The 20,795-nt window shown below is 36.6% G+C and overlaps 1 protein-coding gene across 1 annotated transcript in view; it reads left to right on the top strand.

Moving 5' to 3' along the window:
* grm8b (glutamate receptor, metabotropic 8b) overlaps positions 1-20,795 on the top strand; it is a 156,351-nt gene that overhangs the window by 129,424 nt on the left and 6,132 nt on the right. Inside the window, exons 7-9 of the mRNA XM_053477434.1 lie at positions 2,041-2,241; positions 17,062-17,198; positions 17,454-18,389. Coding sequence (XP_053333409.1) covers positions 2,041-2,241; positions 17,062-17,198; positions 17,454-18,389 — 1,274 coding nt within the window. The remainder of the gene's footprint in view (positions 1-2,040; positions 2,242-17,061; positions 17,199-17,453; positions 18,390-20,795) is intronic.

Genomic DNA, 20,795 nt, shown 5'->3' on the forward strand with positions numbered 1-20,795 from the left:
GTTTATTAAATAATAAAATTAGTTTAAATAATTGTCATTATAGAATATATGAAGCATTGTTTCTCTATCTTATAGTAAATTGTTACTAAAGAAATAATTCTAATGGGTGCATTAGTTAAACAAACAAACAAACAAAAAAAAATTTTCAACACCATGCTGTTACACAAAATGAAACACCCTCTGACCAATCTGTCTTGTGTAAAGGTCAACAGTGAGCATAGCAGATAAATAACATTATTAGAATACATAACGGTATTATTAACTTTATTCTCTTGAACAATACAAAGCACACAAGCATCTCTTTTATATATGCCCACTTAAATCTCTTGATTCTATTATTTAGGGCAAGGTGTAATTTACCCTAATTAAAGTTAGATAGGTTGTCATGTATGCAGATGTCTAAAAGTAAAAAATTACATTTACTCGTGTTACTGTAATTGAGTAGTTTTTTGTGTTTTTCTACTTTTTAAAGTAGTAATCTGTAATATTACTTTTAGTATTGTACTTTGCTACATTTCAAATAATATTCATTACTAAGTAAAAAATAAATAAATTAAAAAATAATTAAAAAAAAATAACGTAACGAGTAAGGAAAAACATTGCACGCCAGAAACCACTGCACTGATTGATTGATTGGCGGGGATAACAAATGCCCTAAACTCACAAGAATGATGGAGACGGACAAAACAGATGCCAGTGATGCAGACCCAGCTGACATCGAAATGCCATCAAATTCTTATTAAGCAAACCCTTGAAACTTTGATTTCAAGCACAAGAACAGCAACTGCTTTATTATGCAAAGGTTTTCCTTTAATTAAAAACAACTAATTTGAGATTTATATCCTCTTGTCTTTTTTGAACTACACTAGAATTCCCCATCCCACCCCGCCTGTTAAAAAAAGTAACTTTTAAATTTTTAAACTTTTAAAGTACATTTTTTATGAGCTACTTTAACTTACTTAAGTAGATTTTTAGACTGGTACCTTTACTTGTACTTCAGTAAAATTTCACTGAAGTAACAGTACTTTTACTTGAGTACAAAATTGTATTACTCTTTCCCACCTCTGCATGTATGTCTCTTTGTTAAAGTGTCATTGTTCATACAGTATAGTTATTCTGTCTTATCTTTTACCCGATGTAGAACGAACCATGGTGCTTTTCCTTAATGCATATTTATTCATTCATACATTCATTCATTCATTCATGTTAATTCAGTGTGACATTGCCTTAACATAATTATGAGAAGTCTGAGTTGACCAAGCAACCAGCACCATTTCCTTGACTACAAAATCCTTTGGACTTTTGGACAAATCATGCTCTTCAATCACAAAAAAGCATGTTTAGTTAGGCTACTTCAAACAGTTCCATTTAAGTATTTTATGTACTTTTAAAGGAGCTTTGTATAACAAATAAATGCAAATAAGCTCTTCATAACAAAACAATGGTACAACGCAAGCAACAGCAAAAAATAAATCTAGAAGATTGACAAGCAAGTTTTACCTAATCTCCTTATAAAGGTAAATCAGCTTAATAGAATACAGGAAAATATTTGTACTTCAGAGGGCAGATCAACACACACACACACACACCACACACAAATATGCAAATAATTTTCTGAAATGCATCATTAAACATGATGACAATGCGATCAGTTTGGAAATGAAACAAGAGACAGGTTAAAACATTTGCAAATAAACAGCGGATTAGTGTATCTGAAACAGAACCTTTTTATTACTTTGGTTTTCATTGCAGGAGTTTAACCTCAAAATTAGATGCCTGATGCAAAAACTTAGGACAATGTATAAATGAATCAATTAGCAGATACAGTAACTAGTCGCAGTCTCATGAAAATTTTGCAGCATAAACATCAGCAGGAACAAAGGAAAAACTACTGTTTATTTCCTTACCTGAGCTTTTTGAAAACTGATCCTCTCTGCACTTTTTTTGCCACATCTTTATCATCATTTTGCCTTGGATTATATTACTTTCATTTTTTTTTTATCATTCTTTTAACTATCTGTGTATCTTGCATGCTTTTAGGCTTGGAGAAGGTGGGTAGGGACTCCAGCTTCGAGCAGGAAGGGAAAGTGCAGTTCGTGATGGATGCGGTTTATGCCATGGCTCACGCTCTTCATCGCATGCACCGGGACCTATGCTCCGGAAGTCCAGGACTCTGCTCTCGCATGAGCAACATTGATGGCAAGGAATTGCTGGGTTACATCCGCAATGTCAGCTTTAATGGTGAGTTTCTTATTTTTCAGCTGCTCCTGCTAAACTTTTTCCCGACATGTTGTGGTGAGAAAGGATATACTGTATTTGAACAAAGAAAAAAGAAAAAAAAAATAACCTTTCATTACAGTTCCATTCATTTGCACTGACACCTAAATACATCTTTTAAGTGGTTGAGTCGTCTCTAATGGTTATCAACAAATTCTAATTAGCCGAGATAGCTTTCTTTTTGCTCTCTATAGGACTGAATTGTGCATATGTTTGTAATGACTTAATTCCCTTGCAGTCATCATTGCTTCATTTCATCTTCGTTCACTGTGGATCATTTTTAAATGAGTGCAAACCAGGGCCTTGCTCTTTTTTCTTTTTTCCCTCATATTCATTTCCTCCTTCATATTTGCTGATTTTTTAGCTCTGCCTGCTTATTTTCTTCATCTGTTTCATTCATGTGTATTTTGTGGACTTTTCACTTCCTCGAAACATTCATTTGCAACATTCTCATCGATTAGTTCTTGCAGTACTAAAAAGATATACATCTGCGAAGTTTTTAAGATGTGATTTCTAACAAAGTTTTGACTAACATATTTGAAGTGACTTCGCTTAGGGAGCACTCAGACCGGCTCCTTTAACTGTACAGTTTTCTTCATTTCCTTGATATATTCTAGTTCTATTGTGTTTACTCTGTAATGCAATTTTAATATTTATTTTTATATGCTGTGTCTATATGATATTCATGAAATCATGTTTTTTAAAGGTTGTTTTTCCATTTTTAATATGGACTGGATATTTATATTTAATTCATTATTTAGACCGGTTATGAGTAGCTGCTGGCAGAAGACAGTGCGACAAAGTGACAGCACACTTTGATTTTTATCTGCTTTTGTGGCTCCAGAATTCAGTTATTAGCTATGAGTTAACTGTAATTTGATATTGTCTGTTCATTAATGCAGCAACTTTAACTAAGTACTGTATATGTATGAGTGAATTCATCCCTAATTTTTATTTAAGTTTTTTTTATCATCACCAACGTTTAATTGTAAAAATACGCGAAACAAAACAAAAACTCCCTGCTTTTTCATTTTTTAAATTTTTCTATTGGCCAGGACATAAAGAAGCCAATTAGATGATCTGCTAATTAGTAGCTTATTTCCATAGACACTAATACTGTTCTGAGTTGTGAAATAAAATTAGTTTTAAGGTATAGAAAATGCATTGTCTGTTGCGTATTTAAGCTGTAGCATTAATACTCGCCAGATTTGCTACCGAATCTACACTGATTCTACGCCTCCTTAACTGTTCCGCAGCATTCAGCAGCCAAAAATCCTCGTATTAAATGTAGGTGGAAGTAATGGAAAAATTAGCAAAGTAATATTTAAAGAGAAATAGTGATGATTAAAGACAATTGAAAGATATATTACATGTTAAAGTTCAATTTACAATACAGTTACTTATAATCTAAAATGTCTGTGGTTGGATATTTCTTGTTAATTTCATATTAAAAGCTGATGACAAATTTACCTTTAAATTTTTATTCCTAAAATATTTCTGATGGTTTGGTCATTTATTTATTAAAACTTTGGAAAACATGAGCAAAATTTCTTTTATAAATTTTAATCATTATAATATTCACACATCAAGTTTCATTGAATTATATTTACAATAAAGGCACATTGTACTTTTAATTTCGTACAAAAAAGTTACATCAAAATTTTATTTATATTTAACAGTAAGAAACAAAGTGTTAATGACGAAAATACAGTCACCGGCAAGAATGTCAAATGTGTTCTTGATAACGCGTCTCCCCCTCGATATTCTGTACTCGCTCACAAGCTCTTCATCGGTAAGTCCGTGGCTACTGTAGGGCTTCATCAAATAAGTCCTTAAGGCACCTTAAAATAAGGCATGGGCTTGTCATCGTTGGTCATGGGTTGTTGTGAAGGAAGGTTGATGGTACCATACTCTATGCACTCCTTCAGCTCACTGTCATTAAAAAGCTGGGCATCTGACATACTGTATGTCGCAATTCTCCAAGCTGTTAATGGGACGGTAATGGGAGGTTGTTATCATAGCTTTAACACATTGGTTATAGTTTGTAATAGTCTGTAACATTGATGTAATTTTCATATCTTCATAATCATATCAATCATTTAAATTCTTTATGACTCGGTATAACATTATTAAAAACCCTAACGGCTCGCTAACCTTATCATGTCTCTAACATAGCCTTGTGTCAAAATTTGCTGTAGAGTTGTTTTCATTTGTTTTCATTTCGTTAATGAATGTAGTTAAATTGTATACGCCTCAATGTGGCGTCACTACACTTAAAAAAAAACTGAAGTGGTACAGTGGTACCACAACGACTTTGGAGCTAATTTCAAATTGGGAGACATGGGAGAGAGTGGAATAGGAGTATAACAGATACACATTGTAAATGTAAATGTAAACATTGGGAGGACGATGAGACTTGCTGTATCTTAACCTGTTAAAGAAATAGTAATATGTATATACTGTACTGTATGGGATCTGTTTAAAGGCATTTTACTTCTTAACAGCATTACAAAAATGTATAACCATTACAGCATAGCCAGGAATTAATTTTGGTCTAGTGGATAATACACTAACAAAAATTATTATGTGATCTGTAAAAAAAAATTAATTGCAAAGTCTGGCATGCTCCTGCATTTTGGGTGGATGCCAGAGAGCAAGAGCAGTGATTTGACAGATTTGCTTTTAAATGGTTTAAAACATGATCTAGAGTCAAGCAAACTTTTCATAATAATAGCATTATCAGGATACACTGAAAATTATTAAAATAATGATGGGGGAAACAAGAAGCGTGTTCTAACCCAAAATCCACTGCTTATGTATGGCGGTTCACATACTGTACTGTATGTGATCCATCAATAACCTTGATGATTAATCTTTAAAATTAAATGAATGTTTATTCACTGAAACTAGTTTTAAGAAATTCATGCAGAAACATGTGTTGGTTTCACAAAGGCTTTCCTCATCTGCTGCTTATGTTCTGTTTTGCAGTGGTATGTAAAAGCAAATTGGAACATCTCAAATTCATTATGCCTTTCCCCCATATTCCTCACACTTAACATCATCTGAGAGTAAGATTAGAATGCCTATCTCACCTTGGAAGCTGTGAGAGCAAAATAGGAGGTAGGATTCGGCAGGCTTTTCAAAGCAGTACCTGATTGCATTGCTCAGCCTAAGAAATGTGAAAATGCAATTTGAAAGGTTTGCAGCAGGGAAAAAAAAAGATAAATTCATCAAGGACTGATATGACCAAAGGGCTAACGCTGCAAACTGTGTTCTGAAACATCTCAGTACATCTTTGATGTTTGGACCCAGTGTTGAAGTCTGCTCAATATTACTTCACAGTGGTATTATATAGTCAAGATTAATGTGTACATAAGGCACTGTCAACATCTCATGAAATATATCAAAGTACTTTGGTTTTTGATCATACTTTTTGTTCTGCCTCACTGCTCAGTAGTATGTTTGAGGTTTTGCAATAATAGGGTTTTACTTTTCAATGTTTTCTGATTGTGGGAAAAGAGGACAGTGAAATCAAACAGCTAATAAATGCAGCCAGAAGAGCCACAGCTTCTGACTCGATATCTATCTGTCTAGATGGAAACTACAGCTGCCTGTGGGCAACTGTCAACTCATATGCAATCTCTACTGCGTTCATACAGTATATATATATATGTATGTGTGTGTGCGTGTGCGCGCGTGTGTGTATGTTTATATGTGGGTTGAGTTGCTGAAAAAAGAGAATTACTCTAAACAGTAGTCTCAGTTTATTATAGCACTCAAGCTATACTAATTCCTGCGTTATGCCATATGCTTTCAGGAGGATTCCTTACATACAGTATACAGTTTTACAGGAATACAGTATTCCTTACATACAGTCAAGTATAATTACAAGCATCTCAAAGGTGTCAAAAGCTTTTATTGACAATTACATTAAGTTAAGATCTTCATTAAGAGTCAGTATTTTCAGTGTTAACCCTTTTTTTTTTTTTGAACTCTGCAATTTGCCCTGGCATGCTGTCAATCAACATGCCAGGGTCACATCCTGACTAATGACAGCCCATTTTTGCATAACCAATGTTTAGAGTTTGTCAGAATTTGTGGGGTTTTGTTTGTACACACACCTCTTGAGGATTGACCACAAATTCTCAATGGGATTTACTGTAGAGCTGGGGGGTTTCCTGGCCATGGACCCAAAATTTCGATGTTTTGTTTTACGAGGCACTTCATCATTCTGGAAAAGGCATTGTTTATCACCAAACTGGACTTGGATGGTTGGGAGAAATTGCTCTAAGAGCATGTTTTTGTACTATTTTTTATTCATGGCTGTGTTCTTAGCCAGAATTGTGAGTGAGCCCATTCCCTTGGCTGAGAAGCAACTCCACCCATGAATGGTCTCAGGATGCTTTACTGTTCGCATGATGCAGGACCGATGGTAGCACTCACCTTTTCTTCTCCGGACAAGCTTCTTTTCCAGACAGCCCAAACCATTGAAAGAGGGATTCATCCGAGAAAATAACTTTACCCCTGTCCTTAGCAGTCCAATGCCGTTACCTTTTTCAAAATATCAGTCTGCCCCTACTGATTTTCCCGGAGAGAAGTGGCTTCTTTGCTATCCTTTTTTAAAATTTATGAAGGTGAGCACTATCATCAGTATAGGGGATCTCTTTATTTAATGATTAAGGACATACAACTTACATGACATCTTCCAGCTGTAACCCCAACATTGACCCAGAAACATTTCATTCCACTGTCCTATCGATATTCTCTCAGTTACCCACCAGATAAGACATAAGTAATTGATTAAGTAGGTGGAAAATCACTGAATATATTCTACCTAGAGCAAATATCCTCTCTGCCCTTACGGAATGTGTGTAGGGTGCTGATTAGCTTGAAAAAAAGAAAACCGCATGATCAATACCGGGTGATGCACTCAGTGTAGTAAAGATCTCTGACAGCTAGGTCTCAGCACTAATTAGTTCTGTCTGTCTGTATTTCAGGAAAAGTCATCACTGTCATGGGCTAATTCAGTGAAATGCACAGAATTCATTAGACAGTTAGTCTCCTTACAACCACTGGGTCTTGTTCACTAAATGTTACTACTCAAAAAGCAATAGTTTACCCCAAATTTGATTTTTCACTACGCCGAATGTTTTCATTCAGGCAAGACATGTTATATTTAGTCAAAGTTTGCTTCTTTAACCTTGTTTGGACTACACTCCAACATCTTAGGTTGCTATCAAATAAAGCTTCTAGCTATTGGTTGTTGTTTTGTATTCTGAAAAACACACATGCCTTAAATACACTATACCAGTAATGCCATTTGTACTGTATATAAAGTTTTATAAATTAACATATTAAACTTTTTTAATTAATTGTGTTCTAATTCACCTTAAACATCTTCTGCTTTGTTTCTCCCACCCACATTTAAAAGTCCATGCATAGATAATACAAGTATGTTTTATAATTAAATGTAATTAAGGCTAAAGCAAAAGTTAAGTTGGTTTAATAAACCAGGAATCAAAACACAAAAAGTTGGAAAGAAGCCTTAAGCGTACAGACAAAAAGACTTTTCAGTAAGAATGCAGAGTGCTTCAGTCTGCGAATGGTTTTCTACTACATTTCTGAAATAACCTTTTCACTAAAATTTCTTTCATTGCCATGCTGTTTTATTTTCACTTAAGATTTAACTGTTCCCTAAATTACCCACGATCCGGTTTGATTGGCTCCTAATTTTAGCACCAACATGGTTTAGCCTGTGCTACATTTCTACCTAGAAAGACTGTTGCTGCAGAAGTGCTTTAGTCTGTCAATCTGTCCAATTAACTAGCCAAGCCGAGTCTCTTCTGTAAAGCTGTGCCACCGTATTTGTATGATTGCACTGGATTCTGAATGTTTTTGTTCAAAGTTTGCTGTCTCTGCCATTTTGACATTGAATTTCTCATTAATAAGACATCACTGGATAACACTGTAACATGTTGAAAGAGAAATCGAGTTTAGCTTTTTTTTATTATAAGGAGATAACAGTTATACCTTATCATTATCACTTATGTCTCTTAAATTGTGTGAAGTTAACATGCACAGAAAAAATCCCAGTGTTAAATGAAGACCCAGAGTATCGATTTCTACCCTTCAGTGTTTATATAGGTCCAGTGGGACTCATATAAACTCTGAAAGTGTTAAATCAAGACTGGAGATTTTACTGTGTGGCAGACAACTCATAACTTCTAAAAAAAAAAATAAAAAAAACTCGGCTGTAAACCAATGAATTTGCACCAGAATCTGTAAGCACTTTACAAATGCTTTAGTATAAACCTATTAAAAGTGTTTCAGGATGAATTTTAAATGAGCTAGGTAAATGAGCTGCATGTGTATGTGTTTGGAGAAAAAAAGTGGTTAGAACACTGGTGACCTGTTAGTGCATTGACTCAATCCTCTATGGCATTCTGTTTTGCAAAGTGATATTAGTTTTTTTTCTTCATATTTTTATATATCCTACGGGCATAACATGTCAGAAACCACATAAATAAGTCAGCATTGTTTGAACAAAATATGTGACACACATACTGTACATCCAAATAATCCTTTTACTCCATTTAGGCATTTGGCAGACACTCTTATCCAGAGCGACTTACATTTTTGTCTCATTACACATTTGAGCAGTTGCTGAAGAGCCCAACAGTGGCAACTTGGTGGTTGTGGGGTTTGAACCTGGGACCTTCCGAAGCGTAGTCCAGTGCCTTAACCACTGAGCTACCCCTGGCCTACTCCAACTGTCTGGTTGTGGCTACCCTGGCAAACCAGCACATTTTCTCTACTTATTGGTTTTCAAAGCTTCACAAGGTCAACACAAGTTGAAAATTTGTACAGATATCTAAGGGAACATGTTAGAACTGGCCTGTAACAGAAGACAAGGTAGCTATTATTTATAGTGTTGGATCGTGGCGAATTTAATCCAATCAAGAATCTTTGTATTACTCAATATGAGCAGGTAAACAGCAGAATGTGCTAAACACCGTTTTCTCACTTTTACTCATTTTGAAAACTGCTATATAACAGTATTTAGAGAATTTAAATACCCAAAATACGGGCAAAGCAAAAGTCTGTTGTGACAAGTCAATCATTCCGTCACATGATCAGTAAAGCAAAGATACTTCCTATACTTCCTGAGTAATTTAAATGTGTTTAAAGAGTTTTCGGAGAACTTTTTAAGGCAAAAGAGTGATGTTTACCCTTTATAACTGCCATTGCAGTCACTCCAGGACTATTGAATAACAGCTATGGGAAGTTTTGCACAATAACATTCATAGTTCTGTAAAAAAAAAAGGACGTACAGTAATGCAATTTGAATGTTGTTCAAACACTAGGTTGTGTATTAAACAAAACTACAATAGGGCACAAAGTGTTTAGTTAGCCACCAATTGTACAAGTGTCTGTAATTTTCATTATAGGTTTCCCTCAACTATAAGAGACAAAATAAGACAAAAATAATCCAGAAAATCACATTGTAGGATTATTAATGAATTAATTGGTAAATTCTTCAGTAAAATAAGTATTTAGTCACCTACAAACAAGCAAGTTTTTTGGCTCTCACAGACCTGTAACTTCTTCTTTAAGACCTGTAACTTCTTCTTTCCTCTGTCCTCCACTCGTTACCTGCATTAATGGCATCTGTTTGAACTTGTTATCAGTATAAAAGACACCTGTCCACAACCTTAAACAGTCACACTCCAAACTCCACTATGGCCAAGACCAAAGAGCTGTCAAAGGACACCAGAAACAAAATTGTAGACCTGCACCAGGCTGGGAAGACTGAATCTGCAATAGGTAAGCAGCTTGGTGTGAAGAAATCAACTGTGGGAGCAATTATTAGAAAATGGAAGACATACAAGACCACTGATAATCTCCCTCGATCTGGGGCTCCACGCAAGATCTCACCCCGTGGGGTCAAAATGATCACAAGAACTGTGAGCAAAAATTCCAGAACCACGTGGCAGGGGCCTGGAGAATGACCTGCAGAGAGCTGGGGCCAAAGTAACAAAGGCTACCATCAGTAACAAACTGTGCCGCCAGGGACTCCTGCAGTGCCAGACGTGTCCCCCTGCTTAAGCCAGTACATGTCCAGGCCCGTCTGAAGTTCGTTAGAGAGCATTCGGATGATCCAGAAGAGGATTAGGAGAATGTCATATGGTCAGATGAAACCAAAATATAACTTTGTGTTTGGATGAGAAAGAATGCTGAGTTGCATCCAAAGAACACCACACCTACTGTGAAGCATGGGGGTGGAAACATCATGCTTTGGGGATGTTTTTCTGCAAAGCGATCAGGATGACTGATCCGTGTAAAGGAAAGAATGCATGGGGCCATGTATCGTGAGATTTTAGTGAAAAACTCTTTCTATCAGCAAGGGCATTGAAGTGAAAAAATGGCTGGGTCTTTCAGCATGACAGTGATCCAAAACACACCGCCCGGGCAACGAAGGAGTGGCTTTGTAAGAAGCATTTCAAGGCCTGGCCAGTCTCCAGATAGCAACCCCATAGAAAATGGAGGAAGTTGGAAGTCCGTGTTGCCCAGCGACAGCCATAAAAAAATCACTGCTCTAGAGGAGATCTGCATGGGGGAATGGGCCAAAAGACCAGCAACAGTACTGTATGTGAAAACCTTGTAAAGACTTACAGAAAACGTTTGACCTCTGTCATTGCCAACAAAGGGTATACAGTATAACAAAGTATTGAGATGAAATACTTATTTGGTATATAATTCTTTAAAAATCCTACAATGTGATTTTCTTTGTTTTTCCTTATTTTGTCTCTCATAGTTGAGGTATACCTATGATGAAAATTACAGGCCTCTCTAATCTTTTTAAGTGGGAGAACTTGCACAATTGGTGGCTGACTAAATACTTTTTTGCCCCACTGTATGTGTAATACTGTGGTGAAGCAAAGAAGAAATGTTACATTGCATAACTTTAAATATGCATGTGTGATTTGTGGAAAAGAGACATGAAATTCATTTACTGTTTTGGAAAGCTGTTGTTTATATTATGCATGGAGGAGGAAGGGGCTGACAATAACACTAACTAAACTTTTATAATATCATTCATTCTCTATACCGCTTATTATGGACAGGGGCACTACATGGGGTAGAGCCTGGGTGGGGTGCCAATTTATTGAAGGGCACAAGCACACAAACTCACTTACTGTACACACCAGGGCAATTTGGAAACAACAATTAGTCTAACCTGCATGTCTTTGGTCTGTGGGAGGAAAACGAAGGGGCAAGGGGAGAGCATGGAAATTCCACACACACAGACCCGAGACAGGACTCGAACCTTTAACCATGGATGTGTCAAGGACACGGAGGTAACCTCTATGCCACTGTGCTTTGTCCTTTATCTTATTTGCTGCAACTAGTTTCTGTTCGTCTCACTGCGAAATTACAATCAAAGCATGTTTTTTCTAAAAAATTTATTAAAAATCAACCAACATAATATTGGTACTAACATATTACTAATGATATAAATTGCATACTCAAATAACCACAAACACAACTGGCTGATTTAACCGTAAACACAACTGCAGGCTGATTTATCCATTGTATAAAAGCTTACAAGGTGGAGGTGAAAAATCATACAAAAATCACACTTTTGTAACCAAAACCATTTTTACAAAATATTTTGGCATTTATGCTTTTTTAACAGTCTTGCAACACAAATAAAACATTTTTAAAGTATTTTCTATCAGTTTGCCATACTTTATGCTTCGCTTCGAAAGAAAACCTTGTTTTTTTACTTTAAAACTAACGATTTTGTTTTCTTATTTTGCGGTCAAACTAGTCGTATTTAAAAGTCCTTCATTTAGTGAAGGTCTTAGAGTAGTTGCCTGCATTTTACTTTATGTGAATAAAATTTAATTGTTTGTCATATTTCTTTAGACACTTTAGTGTTTTCATTTCAATTATTACATCCAGTATATTGAGTCCAGTGACCTTTATTAATGAGATATAGTCCTAAGTGTTATAAGATACCCCCTTACACACACACACACACACACACACACACACACACACGATAATTAACCTTTCAGAAGCATTTTGGAGAGGACTGTTTTAATAATCAAACAGACTGGATTCTGGCTTTCTATCATGTTTAGTCAGAAATAATGTGCAATAATAATTTCATAAGATAACTTCATATATCTTTATGGTACAACAAATGAAACGTTCCTTGAAATGTTAATTCCTTAGTTTCATGAGAAAGATCAAGGATAGAAAGTTTGTGATTTGACAAATGATGGCAGTAATGTAGCATGCCAGGGATTTTTGTGTTGTAATGAGTGTTCTCTTCAAGAATGCAATGCCTGTATCACCAAGTCACTCCAAGGAACAGTGAGGCATGCTGCAGGCACTAGGTCTGATATTCATTTTTTTCCCCAACCATTTTGAGTTTTTTATTATTTATCTTCAGGGCTAAAATGCAAACAAATGATGTGTGACAAGAGCCACAACAGGGTCCACAGTGCAAGCAGAAATGCTTAATCAGCTTCAGACAACATACAGTAATGCTGAGCTTTTGGTTTGACATGTTCGTTGTAGCTTTATGGTATGTTACTTTTGAACACACAACATTAAAAAAAATACAAGATTTGAAATAACTGTATGACTATAAGCATGACCGATATATGCTGCCCTGCTTCTCCTTAAACATTTTTTTTTCCATTGGTCGTATTTTCCTTATTTCTAAGAGCAAAATTATCCAATATCAACTCTGTCAGAGTGAAGGATTGCTCCCAGACTGTGGAAAACTTTATGAGGTCAAAGGTCATGCCTCAGGGAGGTTCCCCACATTTCCTATGAGAATAACCTTTTCAAAGGCAGGATAGAAATGCTGCCAAACCAATTGAATAAACTCGTTTCACACTGGGAAAGAAAGCACAGTGTTGATGATGTCCCCAATGAGATAGAGGTTAGAGGATGGGACAACCTGCAGCAGATGTAAATTTCTCTTTCTTTCTTTGGGTGATTCTGTGATTTGAGGTGCCATTTGTGTCTCGCTGTTTGTCACAACAACCTATATATAGGACACGGATCAGCCACAACACTAACACCACCGCCAGGTGAATTGAATAATGTTGATTATCGATTATATTCCAGTAAACTGGTGATAGGATCATGGGTACCCAAGGCTCATCTATTCTTGTGGTAACTAAAGGCTAGCCGATCCCACAAAAAATCCAATGGTGCAGAAATTGCTGAAAAAGTCAATAATAGATATAATAGAAATGTTTTAGAACACTTAGTGCACCACAGCCTGCTATCTATACTGTAGGGCTTAGCAGGCTTCAAGGTTGTTGAACTGGTCTCCAACTTCCCCGGATCTCAGTCCAATCGAGCATCCATAGAATGCACTGGACAAACAAGTGTCAATGGAGGCCCCACCTTGCACACCACAGCTCACCTGAGGGACTGGAACTGCCCCGGCAGCACAAGAGGAACCTGCACAATATTGGGCCTGATGTTTTGGGTTTTAATGTTATGGCTGATTGGTGTATGTACTGTACATGTTTTAGTACATTCCACTTGCCAGTGTAAAAACATACTGATATAAATTGTTATATTGTTGCAGAAAACATTTTATCAGGAAAAAAAAAATTAAATAAGGCGTATGGCTAATTTAAAAATAATAAGAGAATTCTAGCAGCGCTGTTCACATAAATATACATGCTAAAGCTTGGCTTCTATGCACTGTATATTCTCCTTATGAGTTATGTTTTAGAAAATGTACTAAAAACATTAATAAAACCAAAAAAAAAAAAAATGTAAAGGTAAATGTTGTAAAGGTTCTAATATCTATTATAGGTATTTTAAAAAGTATATTTCTGCAACACTCGCAAAATCCTGTTACCAAAATTTTTTCACCCATATGAAATATCTGAAATACTCCAGGAAGTTTATGAAGAGAAAATATGAGGTGCCGTATAGGGCTTAAATCAAACTTCACTCATGCACACACATATGGCACACTTGCATGCACATACATGAAACAGTCACACATACATACTGTATATACTACTAACTGCTCAACTACATATGAAATGCGCGCACATACACGCAAACTCTCCATGCACACGTAACCTAAATTATGGACAAGCAGTAATATTAAGGAATAATTCGAATTAAATATAATTTATAGAACTAAATTCTTGACCTTCAACCCTGTTACTCATACAGTATAAGAGCAATAGGCAGCCAATTTGTCAGCAAAACAACCTTGTAGAAAATTATATATTATACATTCTTTTACTGTAAATAAATAATGCACATTTTGTCAACATTTTCAAGGGCTAAATGGCACTCCAGTTGTGAAATTGCCTGTGTTTCTTGGAACACATTCACTTTGTAATCTGGTAGCTCCTGCACAGAGTATCTGAGACATTCTTTTGTGTAAATTGTGTATTTACTGAAGGGAAGCTGATAATCATTCCACTTGAGAATATTGCCAGCATAAAAACATACTGGTATAAATTGTTTTATTGTTGAAAAAAACATTCTATCAGGAAAAACATAGGCATTAAATAAGGCATGTGCTCCAACTGAAAAATAATTAAAGAATTCCAGCAGTGCTGTTTACATAACTATACATGCTGCAGCTTGGCTTTCATGCACTGTATATTCTCTTTTATCAGTGACAAGGACCTGAAAGCTTAGATCCAAAATATTGCTTCACTGATATACAATCGATTCAAATGCCAGAACACATTTTTACATATACCAAGCAGGTGAATTTTGTATGTGTAAGTGTAATTATACAGTATTTGAGTTAGAATGTCCACTCATCACACATCTTCAGCAGATGCCTTAGAGTGTCTCCTGTGTCAACGTGCAGTATTGCTTGATTGAACCTTTACCAACAGTTTGCCTTCATTGTACTCTTCTAACTGACAAGAGGACAGGCTAAACAAGCAACTAATAAATGAATCCAGAATAGCATGAAGCTCTGAATCTCTGCAAACTACAGCTGCCTGTAGGCAATTGCCAACTCATCTGCAGTCACAGGTGCTCCATTGCCTCCACACACATGTTTAATTTTATGAGATGCTGAGAAAAAGCATGGCTCTAAACAGTTTTGTCTCGGTTGATTATAGCACATGAGCTATGCTAATTTCTGTGTCACACCATATGCTTTAGATGCTGTTCCATACACGCCAGTAGTATGCACTAAGTGAGTTTAATGGAATGAAACTGTTCATAATTAAGACAGGCTAGTGTTGGGATGTTTCAGTCAAATTAAGTTAAATCCTTTCTGAGTGGCATGGTGGTGTTGTGCTTAGCACTGTGACTTTGCAACTCGGGTCTGTGTGTGTGTGTGTGGAATTTGCACATTCTTTTCGTGTTCGATGGGTTTCCTCCAGTACTTCGGTTTCCTCCCACAACGCAAAGACGTGCAGAGTAGGATGATTGGCATTTTCAAATTCCCCTTAGAGTGTGTGCTTGTGTGCCGTGCGATGAATTGACTCCCTGTCCTGGGTGTATAACGCCTTATGCCTTGAGTTCCTTGGGTTAGGCTCTAGGCTCCTTGCAACCCCCATACAGGATAAGCGGGGACGAGAATGGTTGCAAAAGTGAGTAATTTTTTTCTGCACAGCACTAAAAGATACTGCGTAATTTGTGTTTGAAGTGTGATTATAGGGAGTTAAAGGAGTTAAACTAAAGCAGGGCCACTGTTTAAGTCAGAATTGTATTTTATTTTATTTATTTATTTTTAACCTGGTGATTAATGGTGGTTTATTACCTGGGAAGATATACAGTGTTCTTATGGTGAATTGTAGTCAGTAAGCACTAAGATACACTTGTGCACATACATTAAGCCTAAATTACAAAAGGTTAGGACTTTAATTGCCATCTTTAATAGATTGATTTTTTTAATTACTGAAACATCCATTTTATCTTGTCAGGTTTTATGCAGCCCATTACAAATAGCAGCTTTCTAATTGAGTTCACAAAATGGCTCTAACCTGTGATTAAGTTTTGTCTTGTTTAATCACAGCATCTTGTAAGTCCGGTAGTCATTCAATCACAGAATCAGCCTTTGTTCGAAAGTGGGCAATTCATGTTGCTGATTGAGAAATGGTCACAGCCATGTGCTATGATGAGGAGACATATGGAGGTTTTAATGGGATTCAGCAGTAAAATGTGTCGCCTGGTGTTATGGTGCAATAAAGTGCTTTAGACATAATGCAAGTGAGACTGTTTTAATTTACTCATGAGTTTTTACAGATGACTGAATCCGGCTGGACCGTATTTTTGTAGACATTTACTTCTGGAAGCTCATGGCTCTTGTACAAGCTGTCTCTCTGCAGGCGTTTTAATGATGCATCTTATCCCAGTCTTCTGAGATGCTCATTTGTATTATTGTCCTCGCTAATCATGCTGTTGTCTCCTAAACTCCTTGTTCTGAAATTCCAAAAGACCTGGGGAGAAAGTCGAGCATGGCTCACAGTGTGAGTGCTGTAATGCATTAGAATGTTTAAACATTTCCTGAGGCTTTAAAAAAGGATTAGTGAATTGCATATCACATGCAGTATAACCCTGGACACCAATCCCACTCCTACTGTAATCATATAGTCTGCTAAACATATTTTATTACATGAGGGACAGTTAATAATTATTCTAAGGCTTACATCAATGCTAGCAGTACAGCTGCTGTTCTTCACTGTAGACAGGCACATCAAATTTTGTATTAAACAAGGATTAAATAAAATTTAATAAACTTTTTTTTTCTTTTTACAGGAAGTGCTAAAACTCCTGTAACATTCAACGAGAATGGAGATGCTCCAGGACGATACGACATCTTCCAGTATCAAATAATTAATGATTCTGCGGAGTACAAAGTCATCGGGCACTGGACAGATCAGCTGCATTTAAATGTGAGAAATGGCATTTGTGTTCTTGTGCTCTAAATGATATGTTTTGCTGATTAAGGTAAAGGTCAGTGAGAGTAAATGGTTATTGTGACTATGATGATGAGAATGTTGTTGCTTTTAACAATGTATGAATGATGACACTAAAACAGTTCCATTTAATTCCAATTAGTTCCATTTAATTAAATCTTGAAAAAACATATTAAGAGCAGATCCTAATTTAAAACAGATACCCATAATTACACTTGTGTACCTCTCCAGATGGGTGTCATGCAGTGGGTGAGTGGGGACTCATCTGTGCCCGCCTCAGTGTGCAGCATGCCCTGTCAGACCGGGGAGCGAAAGAAGGTGGTAAAGGGTGTGCCATGCTGTTGGCACTGTGAGCGCTGCGAAGGATACCACTACCAGGCCAACGAGTTCATGTGCCAGCTGTGTGAATACGAGCAGCGGCCTGACCAAAACCGCACTGGCTGCCAGCCCATCCCCATCATTAAGCTGGAGTGGCACTCTGCCTGGGCCGTGATTCCAGTTTTCATCGCCATTCTGGGTATCATAGCCACCACATTTGTGATAATCACTTTCATACGCTATAACGACACACCAATTGTACGTGCCTCAGGCAGGGAGATGAGCTATGTGCTTCTAACAGGAATATTTCTCTGCTACATTACCACATTCCCTATGATTGCGGCTCCCGGACTCGCTGTGTGCTCCTTCCGCAGGCTCTTCCTCGGCCTGGGTATGTGCTTCAGCTATGCTGCACTGCTCACCAAGACCAACCGCATTCACCGCATCTTTGAACAGGGCAAGCGCTCAGTGACGGCGCCACGTTTCATCAGTCCTGCCTCTCAGCTCTTCATCACCTTCAGTCTAATCTCAGTGCAGCTCATGGGTGTGTTGGTGTGGTTCATTGCTGACCCGCCACACACGTTTGTGGATTATGGCGAGCAGCGCACACAGGACCCTGAAAACGCCCGCGGTGTGCTGAAATGTGACATATCGGATCTCTCACTCATTTGTTCATTAGGTTATAGCATTCTCTTAATGGTCACATGCACTGTTTATGCCATCAAAACCAGAGGAGTACCAGAGACCTTCAATGAGGCCAAGCCTATAGGATTTACTATGTACACCACCTGCATTATTTGGCTTGCATTCATACCAATCTTCTTTGGGACGGCACAATCTGCAGAGCGGGTAAGTTCAAGGTTTAAGAGTATCCAGCTTGGATTCTTGTTAAACACACATATAAGTACTGTATATACAACACACATTATAGGCCTTACAATTAAACAAGAAACATTTTTGAATTGCACATTTAAAAAACTAAACAAAATATAAACTTAAATTTATATATATATATATATATATATATATATATATATAATGTTAATACCAGAATCACCTTTGCAACCTGCTGAAATTGAAAAGTGGGGACTGAATATAGGGCTGAACATTCCCATTCCATCTCAAGTCAATTCTAACAGACACATTTTATTTTATTTGAGTTTCTGTTTATTATTTATTGATTGAGATTTTCAGTCTAGATTCTCAAATTAGAGCATGACCAATTGACAAACAGCTTAGATATAACCCAACAGATAAGTACTGTAGTAATAAAAACATATTTATATTTTTTTCAGATATAGCTACATTACATGGTTTTGTATTGTTTCATAAATAATTAGCCCTAATGGTCTTCAGTATTAGTGATAGTTCGTTCTTCAATGTGACTCAGAATTACGAGTAGTCTCTGAGAATGATTTGTTAATTTTCTACTGGGCGCGCATGTGCAAAGTATCGCAAAACCTCCATAGGTTATGTACAGGAAACAGAATTAAGCGGTTTCTCTCGTGAGCCTTCTAGTCCAGGTCGTTTGTTCTTTTGTCACATGACTTCCATAGACGCTATGTGACAGGAGAAGGAATGATTGGGACCAGAAGATATGAGAGGTGAGCTGCTCATTGTCTTTATCATATGTCCTTAGCTGCATTGTAATATTTTTATTACTGGAACTATAACCAAAATTTGTGTATGTAGATGCGTTGGGTGTTTGTATATTGAAAATGTAACAATTTATTTTATTTCAGATCAAAAGAACGAAATTAAATAAATGGCTCAAAAAAAGATGAACAAGATTCACTAAAATGACCCAAACTTCACATCACTATTTAGTATGAAGTACTTCATACTGATTGGCTAGAAAAACACTTCCACAAACGGGAGAGCAGCACATTAGCATTTAAAGGTACAGACAGTACAGTTGAGTGCATTTGAAACAGTACAACAGAAGCAATGTAAGGGATGCCAGAATGCATGGTCCGAGTGGGATTTTAGGTGGAACATTATTAACAGAAACTTTTTGGAGACATTTAAGACTTATGTAAACTTTTTAAAAAGGACTATATTATGTCACCTTTAGTATATGCAAAGTGTCCAAAACCCAGTTTGTGTACAAACATACTTCAAACCAGTTACTGGTTCAATTAAAAAAAAAAGAAAGTAGAAACCTGGACATAAAACCCAGTTAGTGAAATATTATATAAAATACCTAAAATATAGAACCAACATTATTAAATATATCCACTGCATTTTACTTTATTTGAATAATTAAGGATTACAGCTCAAAGCTGATTAAAGAATTTGTGTGAGCTTTACAAGAAATGTAGTGAGGCTGGAGTCAGTGTATCAAGAGCCACCATGCATTGATGTCGTCAGAAAATGGCAGTACTTTTGCATTCCTAGTAACAAAACGCTCCTGAACCAGATACGAAAAAGAACTGGACTGTAGGTCAGTGGTCCACAGTCATCTCTTCATAAAAATTAATTTTGAAGTTCGTTTAAAAATCAAGGTCCGAAAATCTGGAAGTGGAGATGGACAGAATCCAAACTGATTAAAGTCCATTGTGAACGTTTCACAGTCTATGATGATTTGGGGTTCCATGTCATCTGCTGATGTTGACCCACTGTATTTTATCAAGTCCAAAGTCAGCGTAGCCATCTACCTGACGCTTTAAGGGCACTCCATGCTTTTGTCTGCTGACAGGCTTCAAGGAAATACTGATCTCTTTTTCCATCAGGATTTAGCTCCTGCCCACAGTACCAAAACTACCACTAGCATTGGTCTTGCTGACCATGATATTACTGTGCTTGATTAACCAGCCAACTTGCCTGACCTGAAACCTGGTAGATAATCTATAGGGTGTTTTCAAAACGAAGATGAAAAGCTCCTGATCCAACAAAACACATGAGGTGAATAATGATATCAAAGCAACCTGGTCTTTAAAAACTCCTTCACAGGCCGATCACCTTCATGCCATAACACATTAAAGCAGTCATTTGTGTTAAGGAACACTTATCAAGAATTGAGTGTTAAATAAACAAAGGTTTTCCAAATATCTATATTGTGAATACTTTTAGATTCATCTGAGAAAAAGTCTAATACTTTCAGAACCTAGATTTGTTTAAATCCTTGTGTCATAAAAGGGAAATTTATACTACAAAATTTCTGATTACTGCTATGATTCCCAGCTGTAATTCAAATCATAGGTTTTAATTAATATGCGTATATTGATATGTTATTATCTCCATAGTATCAATTTG

The sequence above is a fragment of the Clarias gariepinus genome, chromosome 2, assembly GCF_024256425.1.
Source record: "Clarias gariepinus isolate MV-2021 ecotype Netherlands chromosome 2, CGAR_prim_01v2, whole genome shotgun sequence".
Taxonomy (NCBI): domain Eukaryota; kingdom Metazoa; phylum Chordata; class Actinopteri; order Siluriformes; family Clariidae; genus Clarias; species Clarias gariepinus.